The following is a 13297-nucleotide window of genomic DNA, read 5'->3' as shown; positions in this document are numbered from 1 at the left end:
ACTTGGACCATGAAGGGCAGGAGCTCTGGCTGAACCTGCCCCTGCCTGCTTCTAATTCTGCTCATGCCTTCTCCAAAAATTTACCCATCGTAGTTCAGTTGGGTGCACTGTAAAAAATGTGGGGATTTATGCTAAAAAATAAGGTTTCCTAGTAAGTTCATCAAGTGCTCCACATTCTGTCATACTCTGTGGGGTGATTTGTTCCTAATGTACACTCCCAGTTTCCTAATACTGAAAAGTGTTCTGTTTGCCTTTTTTGGTATATACTCTAACATTTGGCAACTTCCCTAAACTGGGTTTTGTTTTGGAGCTGGTTTTGAGTTCAGTTTTCCTTTGTGTCTATTTTTTCTAGGTAGCATTTGGAATTGCTCTACAACAACATACTCTGATGTGCTCTCTGACTCTTTGCAGATAGTATTAATTTTGTTAATTTAAAAACATTTAACTTGTTTGCCAATACCATTGTATAAGAAGTGAGCAGCAGGGGTCCTAGCCCTGAGCCTTTTACAGAGCTGTGCCAAGTATTTTGAAATCCAACCACACTGTCTGGTCTTAGTTGTTCTCCTTGTTCTTCAAAGTATCCTTTGTATCTCAGACTTGTCTCCTCAAAGGTGCTGCCTCTGCTGCTGTGTAAACACCTCTTTCCCTCCTTTCTTCCAGTGCATGCTGGTACAGAGGTCAAATCTGGTATTATTTATTTCCTCGGATCTTCCCAGTCTTCCTAAGTTCTTTACAAAAACTGGTCAGATTTGCAAGCTTTTGCTAGAGGGAAATGTGGTTGCAGTTAATAGCAGGGGATTTTGGCTTTTTCCTTTTATCAATCAAGTGCCAAGTCTCTCCTGCTAATGCACATGCAGACATGTGCACACCCATTGAGCTGTACTTGTCCAGTGAAGAGTGGGTCTGAGGGGAGAACCTTTTTCACCAGCTGCATTCTGAGCCCTTCAGGCACCTGTGTTTGATGTAGGCAGAGATACTTGGGTTTAGGCCTTTACAAAGTTACTCCTCACAGATACTTTTTGTTCCTTTCTGGTTTGGTTTTGTTTGGTTGGGGGTTAAGTTTTACATTTAGATTTTGATAATTCCACCTTTTTCTTCTTGTTTAGCTATTTCCTCTTGAAGGAAGGTTGTATTTCCCTCTAACAGCCTAACTCAGCCTCATCTAACTGTGCTAGCTTTTACAGACCTTGCTGACTCTGGCACCCATCGAGCCTGAACTTTTAAGTAATTTAAGAATACTGTGGTGCCTGAAGACTTTATTCTAATTTTCTTTAAAACTGTTTGTTATGTTTTAGCTTTGGGGTTGCATGTTGTTTTGGATTTCTTGTTCAAACAGGGATCTGGGCTGTACTTGTCTCATGGACTGGGACACTTGAAGCAGGCCTTTGTGTAATTCCAGACTATGCCAAGAACACTGCTCCTACAGCTCTACTCCAAGAAAATAACCTCTTAGAGCCCTTACAAATTTAAATACTCTGTTATATCTCATCATATTTTAAGCTGAGAAAATTATTTTAAGTCACTCATTTGTAAAATGTATCTGAATACAGCCATTTGACAAAATAGTCCATATTGATGTAGTTCACTAACTTCTACCAGATTTATGTCCTGGTGTTAAGCACCAAAATAACTACCTCAGTTCTGCCAAGTCCATGCTGATACTGGTATTTAATCCATGTAACTTGTTGGAGTTGTTTGGTTGGTTTCTACCCTTTATGCCTGTATTCATAAAGACTATTTGATCTTGATCATGCTGCCTTTTTTATAAATCCTTTTCATCAAAGCTTTTGCTGGCTTTGTGCATCTGCTGTTTCCTGCTGGGTGGTTACTGACTCTTTTCCTAACCCTTTTCTCCAGAATATGGATTTTATGCACTGTTGATGTTTTATCCATTGCCTTTTAAATGGGAAGAATAGTTAGAATAGTCTCAAAACATTGTTATCCATGTTTGATTCTGCTTAAACTGGGGAAAGCTTTGGGTTTAAAATTCACAAGACAAAAGTTGATGTTGAAAGAATTATAAAGACTACCGCACCAAACATCTCAGTGGCCATAAAGCAATAGGTCAAACTGGGTGTTTGACTTAAATACTTGCTCCCTGTACAGAGTTTACACAGCTTTCTTCAGCTGTTTCAGTGCTGAAGAGGCATTGCTTACACATGGAAGACAAAGTATAGTATGGATAATGGCATAAACTGTGCAGCTACATAGCAAAAATTACCTGTTATCACACAGTTAAGGTTCTCAAGGGTCTTGCATTTTACAATAAAAGCAAATACAGTTCTTCCTACAGGGTAAAGGAAAAACCCAAACTTGCTTTTTGTCACACTGAAGTAAAATGTAGGAATGTTACACACACTCTCAGGTTTTTTGTTATATAGATATCAGTGTTCCAAAATATTTCAGCATCAGTTACACTTAATGCCTTGCAGCTCCTCACAACTACTTCTGTTAAGTTTATCTTCAGAGGAGTTGGTGATGCAAAAATGTGTGATGCTCAACAGTAGTGGCCCTTGGCTTTATGAGCAATAAAAGACCACTGCCACAGTGCTGGCTGAACAACCCAAACCACATTTCACACACAAAGCTGGAAGCACCAATTCTAGGGATGAGCTGTGCTCTACATGTTGGTGCCAAGCATCCAGGAGGTCTCCTTGAAGTGAGCACTGAAGAGGACCAGCAGCAGGGAGGGGTCATGTCAAAGAGCACTGCTCTATCTGTACCAAGAGGAGCCACCACCATGATCTCAGGGAAGTGTTTCTGTTTTTCCAGAAAGCTGGGCTGTTGACATCTTCATTTCCTGTTTTTCAAGAGCTGTGTGTGTCAGAATGATTGCCAAAAGAATGTAGGGCCTGACCATAAACCACCTCTGAATTCAGTGTTTAATGCTTATCATGTGCTGTCACTTGAGCTTCCCCAGCAGGGTGGGAAAGACAACAGGAAGAAAATCTCCTGGGTACAGCTGGAGGAGTTTCAGAAGTGGATGAGGGAGAATAAAAGCACTTGCCCCCTCCCTGCCACAGGTCACTGCCCTCCCACCATCCAAGCGATGGCCACCAGGAAAGGCCCTCTTCACCTTCCTCCTCCCATGTTATTGCTGAGCATGGCCTACAGTAAGGAATATCCCTTTGGCCATTGGGGTCAGCTGTCTCAGCTGTGTCTCCTCCCCAGCCTGTGCCCCTTCCCCACAGTGTGCGAGCACTGCCCAGCAAGCAGCAAAGCACAGCAGCCTTACCAGCATTCCAGCCATAAATCCAAACCACAGTTCCCAGCAGCCCAGCCCTGCTCACATGGACAAGCACTCCATCCCAGCCAGGCCAGCACAGGCAGCTTCAGATACACAGCTTGAGCCCAGTTGTCTGCTAACTTCTTACAGCTCCAGTGGAGAGGAGAGCAAGGTATCACCATGTCAGTATCAGTCACCACTGTCATCTTTTTTTTTTTTTTCAGCTTGAGCAGAAAGATCAGGACAGCCAGCAATTAATTTCATTAAGGTCTTAAGTAGCTAAGAGCTATAAACACTACTTAAGACTTGTCTGACAGCTTCCAACATTATCCATCATCTGTACATCTATGATAAATATGAAGACATTTCACTTCTATACCGGCAAAATTCTTGAGCTTTTCAGTCAATCCAAGGTTTAGAAGCAAAGTGTGTGTTTGTCTGTTATTTGTTCAGACACTGATGTATTTTAGACCCAATCACCTCATTTAAGTAAAAAATGCAACAGGAAGGCTCTAACCAGACACAGACTCTAACCTGACACCAATTCACTCAGAGGGCACTGGCACCTTGGCACTTAAGAAAATTATAAAGGACAGTGCTTTTATCACCACCCAAAAAAACCCTCACAGCACACCAACTTCTACAGACAAAATCCAACCACTAATCACCCAAACACAAAGAAGTTACTTGAGTCTGCTCAAGATTTGTACTTGAACTTCACAGAGATCTACTGGCTCTCCCCATGGATTCCCTAAACCTCCTTCTATACCCATGCCCTTTGTGAACAAGTCAACTTATGAATTCCACTGGTTTTTTTTGCATGAGGACAACTCTAATCTTCCCAGATTTTTAACTGTGGGCTAAGTTATAAACTAAAAAATACATAACTTTATCACCAGGCAGCAATTAAATTCTATTCCATTATTGAATGCAAGAAGGCATTTAACTTATGCAGTGGACATTAAACACACCAAACACTTTTAAAAATAGATTTTATTTATGCAAAACCAATCTAAAAGTGGTGTGTAAAAGTGAAAAGCTCTTTTTACATATTAATACAAAAGGGTATTTTTATACAGTTTCTATGTGTGAAGAGTGAGGATTTGACTAATTTACATGAACACACAGAGTTTATTTAAAAATATAGACATAGATATTAAGTCATTCTTATTTTCTCTAAAGCTAACTGCTGTACAGTATACAACAGCTCAAAGTGCCCACAGAACCAAGGGTATCCCATGACAACTTGATTATACAAGCTTTTTGCTTAATCCAATTAAGAATATTCCTGTTTTGATGCAATGCTTCTGCCCAGTGATTGTGGGGTTCTTTGGTTTGGTATTTGGTTTTGCACATTTTTAAGGGCTTTATTTTATGTATACCGTAGTCAAATTACATTACTATGTCATTCCCAGTAGTTCCTTAAAGAAGAAAAGTTACATTCCTTGAGCTTCCAGTTCAGCTGCTGTTATATCTGGTTCTTCATCACTGTAAATGTTTTCTGCCTGAAGACACAAAACATTACAAGTGATACATACAATTGTTTTTAAACAATCTTCTACACTTCATACAGAAAAACCCCTCAATAACACCAAGGTGGCACAACCATCATCCCCTCCTTGATGGGATTTTCTCCCTGCCCTTTCTTAAAGGGCTGCCAAACTTAGAAATGTGTACACAGTGGCTACATTTTGGCAGCTGCCTTCTTGCACTGCTCCATTTCAACAGCAAAAGCAGTAGCCACTTAACCACTAGCCCTGTTATGAACATTTTATTTGGAATTATTTCAACCACAGGTACTACAAAAAGAAGCCTGACCAGTGACACACATTTTAGTCTGTTAAGAGTTTTTTAACTCAGTTTATTCCCAAATTACTTTATTCCACATTTCTAAGATAGCTGATCAATTTCCTGTAATGTAAAGTAATATGAAATAACTGGGGATTTAAAAGGCATCCTGCTTTACAGCCAATATATGGGGGAGGAGGGGCAAGAGTAAGTCTTGGCTAATACTGGATATAAATTTGCAACTGCTTTGTTAAGAATAAATCTTGATGTCAATTGGTACCTAGAACTTGGAATCAAGAATTAACTAGCGGTTGCTTTTATTCAAGTTGGTTTAGTCTTGATTTTCTTTTTAAAGTCTTACACTTTCTGATTAGATCTAGAAGTATATGGCACAGACAACTTTCAGTCCTTGAAGGCACAGGCTGCCCCAAGAAGAACAAGCCTTCTCAGTTTCATTTATACAACAAGCTTTAGAGTAATTCAAGAGCTGTTGTGACACTCACCATCTGCCATATCTGCGTTATGTTGTCCTCTGATACAGAACAGATTACCCAAGGCTCATTAGGATTCCAACTGAAGTCTGAAATTTTGGCAGTGTGTCCTCCATGAATAAACTGTTAAAAAACCCCACAAGCTTCAGTAAGCCATTTCAACTCTAGATAAATCTGTTTAAACCCAGGATTCTCAAGATAAATTCATCATGCTAACAACTATCCAAAGAAAACCCTGCTACTAGAGATTCCCAACAGACATAAGGAAGGAGTTCAAGTGCTTCCATTTGCTGCTTATGGACACAGATGCAGTTGCTGGGACAGCATTTGAGATAACAGTTCCTATTATTACAGCAACAACTGACATCCTCAAAATGGTCTCTCTTCACAGAGGGCTGGGCTGTGAAATCCAGCCATATTTCATTCTGATTATCTCTAAGAGCACTTACAGAGTCACACAAGACATGGGGAAACCTTCAGAACTGAAGAGAGGAAGCCTACAGCAAATTAAAGCACTGGACTGGAAACGCAGGAGGTGAAAAGATTTATGAACAGCTGCAGTTTTAGCAGCACAGTGACAAGACATCCCACTGCCACACAGCATGTCAGCACACTGAAACCTGAACAAAAGGGTACCAGCAGCTCAAGAGGCCCATCTTCTGCATCTTCTGCAGACTGCTCTTCTCCAATTTTACTGCAAGAAAGTAGTTTATACTTTTTATTAAAATGACAGTTGCATTCTCTTTCAGCTTAACTGAGCAGTTCCTGGTCTTTGTTTCCCATATTTGCAATTTGTGTTTCTCACTGTGAAATATCTATAAGCACCAGGTATAAAACATCAACTGCTTGGCACTGTCATTAATGAAATGGAATCTTAACTTGTGAAGCACATGGAGGCAAAAATCACTTACTGATGTGATGCCCAAACATTTTTAGCCTTTTTCATATTTGTAGCTTTGTAGATTTTTAATATATAGTTGTATGATTTCTAGTACATTTCCTGCCCTCACTCACATTTAGAATAATTAGCTAAACCTTTCTAACACATTCCTGAAATTCTCTTTAGTCTTATTCTTAAGAATAGAATTTCTGACAAGGACATCTTGTTTTCCACCAGAAGTTGAGAGACATAACAAGAAATAGGGCAAAGAAACTCTTAGACCAACTCCAAAAGGACCCAAGGATGTTTTACTGAGCCAATTGATCTCCTATTGGATATACCTGCTAGATAAACAAATTAATTAACCTTTTTAAAATTGCAGAAAATTCTTTTTTCACACATACACTTATAGCCATATTTGTGCACCTGAAAGCTTTCATTAAAGAACTGCTTTTTATTCTACCACTTTAACACTGTTGCAAGTTTAGTCTTTTGAATCTAGGCAACAAGTGGACAACAGAAAACAATGCTATTAGCAAGAAACCCTGATGGAGAAGTAACTTTACATGTACTGTGCTGTTTCTATTTATACCCAGAAGACCAGACCTGAGGTAGGCAAGGAAAGCTAGAGAACAGCACAAATCAAACCTGCCAAATAATGCAGGCCTGCAGCCTTTTTTTAACCATCTGTTCACATAGACTAAGAGACAGGAATTGTTCCTCACCTCAGATCCCACATGTTCAGGCGACGATCGGTACCACTTGAAGCAAGAATGGTTTCAGTATGAGGAGACCAGTAAACCTATTGAAAGGAAACAGCTTCAGGGAGCAGTTACTGATTTCCAAAGCATATCCTGAATAACCAGCACCCTGGCCACTAATTTTTAACTATACTCTGTAAATCAGTTTCTTCCAGCACAGAGGACATTCAGCAGCTCAAATAAACTGCTTTAGTCTTTAAGATTTCTCATACTGAACAGACAACATTATTTCACTATTACAGATTTACAATATTTCATTAAATCTGTCTAAAAATCCCTGTTACTTGCACTTAATTAAATAGACAAAGTTCACAAAATAAGGTTTGAACCCAAGTCCTCTCTATAGCACTTTATTTTAGAGAAACCTTCTACTTGTATTTAAGGTACTTGTGGCACCCAGTATCTTTTTAGCAGTAAGTTGTGGATTACTTGCTTCAAAGTGGGGAAGAGCAGAAATAAACTACATGGTACTGTTTGTAATTGTCAAACTCAACATAGTGAATTTTGATTCAACAGATTTATCTGTGTTGCAAGAACACAAATCTACATATTCTTGTCCAAGTCAGTACTCTTCTTTGGTTTTTTTCTACAAGTTGTAAATAGTTTACCCACCTGAAAAATCTCATCCTTATGAGACTCAAAAGAATGGAGTTTCAGCTTTAAGTTTCGAAGATCCCACAGAGCCACCAACTGGGAGACACAAGCAACAAGAAATTGGTTTTACTATAATGGCTTTCATCTGCAGTGCTCAGTAATGTAAAGTACACACAAGTGAAAACCTTGTCAGCAGAGCCAGTTGCCAGAATGAACTCGCTGTAGGGATTGAAGGACAGGCAGTTGACCTCGGCTGTGTGAGCATCTACTGAGTGACTCGGCTTGGACGTGGCATTAGATCTTGTGCCCCAGCTGTGGCAGTGAAGGGCTTGGGGCAGGGAGGAAAGAGGGAAAGCAAACAAACTTAAGTTTTTATAGGAAGATCTCTGTCACTACAGCTTTTATTACTAAACTCTGAAGCTACAGTATTCATTCCAAAACCTTCAGTATTTTCTGTCTGTTGTACATGAACAGCTTGCACCATGAAGCTGACGTACATATTAGTTACATCTTCTTTTCAAGTGATGTGAACTCACTAAGTGGCATGTAGATTTCAGTGAATCTGCACCATCACTGTAGCTGATTGCCATAAAGAGCTACATGAAATCACTCCAAAATTCAGAGCCTTTTTTTTATCCAAGTGCTGTAGACTAGGTCCAGTGGCAGTGATTCTGTTTTGGTTTTACCTTTTTTTCTTTTATGTATTCTCTGTATTCTTTACAAATACATTTGTAGCCTATTGTATTAGTGGTTAGTTTCCCATGCTGTTTCCCTAGGCAGAAAGACAAAACATATTCCAAGGGCCCCTATCCTATATTGGTTCTCCCTGGCTACAAAGGTTGAAAACAGCTCGTGGAGGCACATTTTCACAAACAAAGTACAGCCAGTACCAAGGAGGGTGCTCCAGAGAAGGGGTTTGACCTGAGGGGTAATTGCATCAGCACTTGTCCTCCTAATTGGTGCTTTTTTAGTAAATTAGCATAATTGACAAACTTATAAAATTGTATGCACCCCCATGGAGAGTGGGCTTTTGTGGACATTCTTCCATAACTGCCCTGGAGGCCTCCAATAAAGATCCCCTTTTATATTACCTCCCATACCAATATCATCTCAAAAGTGTGTTTTGTTTCATTTCTAGGTTGAAAAACGGCATCAGCAGGACACAGCAGACCTTACCCAAAAATCACCAACAATCTTGCCCTCTTTGGGTCCAGCATTTACATCCCATAAACACACCGTCTGTAAATAAGCCACATTCTATTGAAATGCAGACTCTGATTGTACCATCTTTCAAATAAATAATCAATCACACTCTACATATAAAGAGACACCACTCCTGAAGCAATTCTTTGCTTTTGAAAAAGAGCACTTATTATGGCATAAATGAGAGCTAAATTATCAATTGGCCTTCTGCAAGTTCAAGGCCCAAGGATTATTTAGAAGGTCACAAAAGCAATTTACACTTTAAAGTTCACAAAGAAATTTATAAGCTATTACTTATTGATCTTTGAGAGTCTTATTAATTTATGGTCTTGACCTAATCCAGTTTAAAGTTTTTTTTTCCAGAAGACAACTATAAAACCATTCTGTTCTTACACCAAGAACCTTAAAAAGAACTTGTGGTTGATAACAGCCTAAAACCAACTACAGCCTTTAGAAATGTAATTACAATATGTGAGAGCTTCCCCACATAACAATACACAGCTGCACTAGGACAGATTTTCTCCAATTACCTACTACAGCAAAAATTAGGAGTTGAGCTTTTTTTACAGGGGAAAAGATGTGGTTTTTTACATGATCATCTGATGCACTGAGAAGATGTCCACTCAAATTTGAGTTCCATGATAAGCCATAGCCTTCCTTCCGGTGTCCTCTTAATCCAAGTTCAGGATTACACTCTTCACTTGGTCTGAAAGATAGAAAATTCCTTTCATTTAGCATGTCCTTGCACACCAATTCATAGAGGCATCATTATCACCCAAGAACTTTGTTTCTGTTGCAATAATTATATTTCATACATGAACCTCTTCAGAGAGTGCTGTTACTACCAAGATTCTTTTATGAAAATGAGCATAATCAGGAAGTTAAAGTCACTGAAGATAAGAACCTTTGGGTTCCAGAGCCCAGCAACTCTGTCCCAATCACAGTTAAACACAAGTTTACCCCTCTGTGAAAGCAGGCATTTTGCTTAGCTCCAAGGAGCCTGACCCACCTGGTTTTGAAGGATGTTTAGTGTAGTCAAACACCAGCACATCAGCAGAGGTGTTTTTGTCACAACGATGCGGGGATTCTGCGGCATGTAACGGGCACGGTTCACTTCACCCTCATGGTTAATTTTCATCTCCATCTCAACTTTGCCAGTCACAGATCCAAAGCCACCAAGTTCTACAGTTGTCAGAAAAATGTTAAGTTTATCCCATCCATTATTTCAGACTACTGAAACAGCATTTCACAGCATCTTCCCTACTCCAAGAAACAGTGGTAGCACCTTATTAAACCCAAGCAAAGACTAGGAAAGACTCACACATGTAGCACAATACCATTAACACTTCTGATATTTAGAATCCTCTTTCAGAGCTTTAGTTTTTATTTGAGGTAGATGTGTACCAGTTTTCACCACAACTGAGAGCTAGTAGACATTCTAGGGATTGCATATCAATGTTGTCTAAGCTCTTCTGAAACAAAAAGTTTCTTCTTTTTAATTGTCAAGAATTAGTGTGGACTGGTAAGTATTTGTCCACTTTTGTATTTAATAGAAAGTTAGAACATCATTATCAGAACAACTGAAAGCAGTAATGATACTGCTCAAACAGAACCTAAGAATGCTGCATACACACCTCCTTTCTCACTGTCAGACTTCAAAGAATCAAACTGATAATAGTTGGGAATCTGGACTCTGGCAACAACCAGGTGATTCTGTTCATCAGACGTGTGTGTTCCCAAAATCAGCCAATGCAGAGCATAATCCTTTCCTTCTGGCCTGTTTAGAATAATAAATGTTGGAATAAAATTATGTGCTCAGTTCCAGAAGTTCTGTAGCTTGCATCAACAGCCCTGAAGGCTTCAGGGGGCTAGAAAAGAAACACTCCCTAAGAAATCATCCCCTTTGGTGCAAGCCTTTGTGTAATAAAGCAAACTGGACTCTGCCATGAGCCAACCAAAGACACAACCAGCAAGGCTCGAGTGACAATGCAAGGCATAAACATTGCCACTGTGGCTTGAAAGGGACAGTTACATTTTGCACAGCAGTTAAAGGAGACACCAGTTCCTACTTTGGTCTAATTTCCCTAGAGTCTCACAGTATTGATTTAGGAAACAATCAATACTCTTTCCATAAAACATAAATCCTGAGGAGACAAATGGCAACCTATTTTAGTTACTTCTCTTAGGAGCTTTTACCAGTTATCTGAACTTGAATCAAATTTCTCTTCTGGTGGCTGAATGCAACATTTAGTCAAAAGTGAACAGCTGGATGGATGGTGCCATTCATCTCTGAAAGGACAAATGTGAGCAGTAAAAATCAAGCAACCTCTTCATTCTTGAATGCAACAAACTAATTATGTTTCCTGAATCCAAGCAATCCAGAATCATTTGGGCAATCATAAACTACCACAGGTATTACTACACCATTTCCAAATGTAGAGGGGGGGAAAAATACAAAGCCAAACAAGAAACACAATGCACATGCACTTACTTGCATCAGGAACAGCTGTCCCATCATGTCAGATGCCATACAAAGAGGCAGTCCTTGCCTTAAATGGCTTACATATTTTGACACTGGATAATTGGAAATACCAGGTTTTAAACTGAATATTAAGTCAATCTGCAAAATATGAGGCAAGCAGAAGTGTTCCTCATAAGGGCTCCACACCCTCAAATCCCCACTGCATTTTCTCCATGCCATGACTATTTAGCTCACATCTCTCAACATCATCCCCAAACATTCTGGTACCCAAATGAAGTGATCACCTAACCAACATGTAAAACATACCATATGTAAAGTGGAACTTAACAGAAGAAAGATACCATCCTCTGATAACTGCATGAAGCTTACACACAGGGTATTTTAATATCTACCTAAAATCCCCATTAAACCAGTCCTTGTCCACTACCTCAGTGGAGCTCTGAGTTGTTACTGCAACAATTTAAGTTCTGTAGTAGTTGGCACATGAACAGATTCTATCCCCATCTTCATGATTCTTTAAGAAATTAAACTGAACCCACAATTTTTTTCAGGGGGATATGGAAGAATGGGAAATTTAAACACATTCATTCAACCAGGGACAAAACCAGGATGCAAAGAACCAGTTTTAGAATATTCTCTGAAGTCCAGTCTTAAAAGATATCAAGCTTATACTATACTATAGATACTATAGCTTGATGGAACAATATATACAGAGCACATGAGGAAAATCATTCTTTATGAATGAGCTAATTTAGTAGATAGATTTCTCGATCAGAATTAACTACAGATGAGTACTAGATCTCTTATTTAGAAATGAACTGAGGTGTGAACACTGTTCACACCTCACAACAACTTCTGCTAGGCTAATCTAGACGTCGGTGAAGTATCAACTTGTGACCTTTTTCCTGTAAGCAAAATAAAGAGCTACAAGATAACAAGAGACGTCTAACCCAAATTGCTCTCGTCTCGCATGGGTTTTATCCTCAAGGTACTCAGCACTTCCTGTTGGTTAACAGGAAAGGAGCCGAGCGCCTCCCCGGCACCTTCCCGTTCCTCACCTGCTGACCTCAGGCAGCCACTGCACCGTGAGGCTGGGCCACTCCAGGGCGTTACAAGAAGGGGAGGTTTTTCTTCCAGATCTTGTACTCTTCGCTGATGACACGCTCCTCCACCGCGTCCTCCAGCACTGCAGGAAGGGAAGGGATGAACCCAGAGTGGAGGTGCTGAATGGGGCTGCAGCCCCGGGTGGGATTCTACCGGGGCGGGCACGGGACAGGAGCGGGGGTCCCGCAGGACCCTCGGGGGCGGCGGGCGGGACGGGAACTGCAGCCATCCCCGCTCCCACCTCCCGCGGAAGCTCCTCGGGGAGGAATCCCGGAGCGCCGCAGCCCCGCTCCGCCATCCCCGGGCACTCGCACCCTCACACCCACCGCCCGGCCGGGCAGAGGGCGAGGGACGGGGGCTCCTACCGTCCGTGCTCGCCATGTCGGGAGACACGCGGCGCCAGGAGGGAGCGAAGGCGCAGGGGGAAACGGAGGAGGCGGGGAGGGAGGGAAGGAGGGAAAGAGCGCGCACAGGAGCCCCTGGAAAGGCGGGAGGAAGGGAGAAGAGGCGCGGGTGCGCAGGTGGCGAGGGTGCCGCAGACAGGACCCCGCGGCCCTGAAAGGGCCGCCGGGCTAGGGCGCGGAGGGGCGGGCGGGAACGGGGCCGGGGGAAGGCGGAGGAGGGGCCGGGGGAAGGCGGAGGCCTGGCCGGGGGAAGGCGGAGGCGGGGCCGGGGGCAGGCGGAGGAGGGGCCGGGCCGGGGGAAGGCGGAGGAGGGGCCGGGAGAAGGCGGAGGAGGGGCTGGGCCGGGGCAAGCCGGAGGAGGGGC

The 13297-nt window shown here is 41.5% G+C and overlaps 1 protein-coding gene across 1 annotated transcript; it reads right to left on the bottom strand.

Moving 5' to 3' along the window:
• Positions 1–4202: 4202 nt before the first annotated feature.
• On the bottom strand, positions 4203–13093 carry RBBP7 (RB binding protein 7, chromatin remodeling factor). Its single transcript, XM_036380313.2, is given in 14 exon segments — positions 4203–4731; positions 5518–5628; positions 6142–6199; positions 7111–7187; positions 7759–7836; positions 7926–8068; positions 8928–8979; positions 9535–9649; positions 9904–10000; positions 10003–10125; positions 10578–10720; positions 12484–12537; positions 12539–12611; positions 12895–13093. Coding segments are annotated over 14 exon segments (1209 nt in total). The 5' UTR covers positions 12911–13093; the 3' UTR covers positions 4203–4662.
• Between the last annotated feature and the right edge of the window lie 204 nt (positions 13094–13297).

Source organism: Molothrus ater, chromosome 2 (assembly GCF_012460135.2).
Source record: "Molothrus ater isolate BHLD 08-10-18 breed brown headed cowbird chromosome 2, BPBGC_Mater_1.1, whole genome shotgun sequence".
Lineage (NCBI taxonomy): Eukaryota > Metazoa > Chordata > Aves > Passeriformes > Icteridae > Molothrus > Molothrus ater.
Note: the sequence above shows the minus strand (reverse complement) of the source record. Positions and strands in the feature narration are given on the sequence as shown.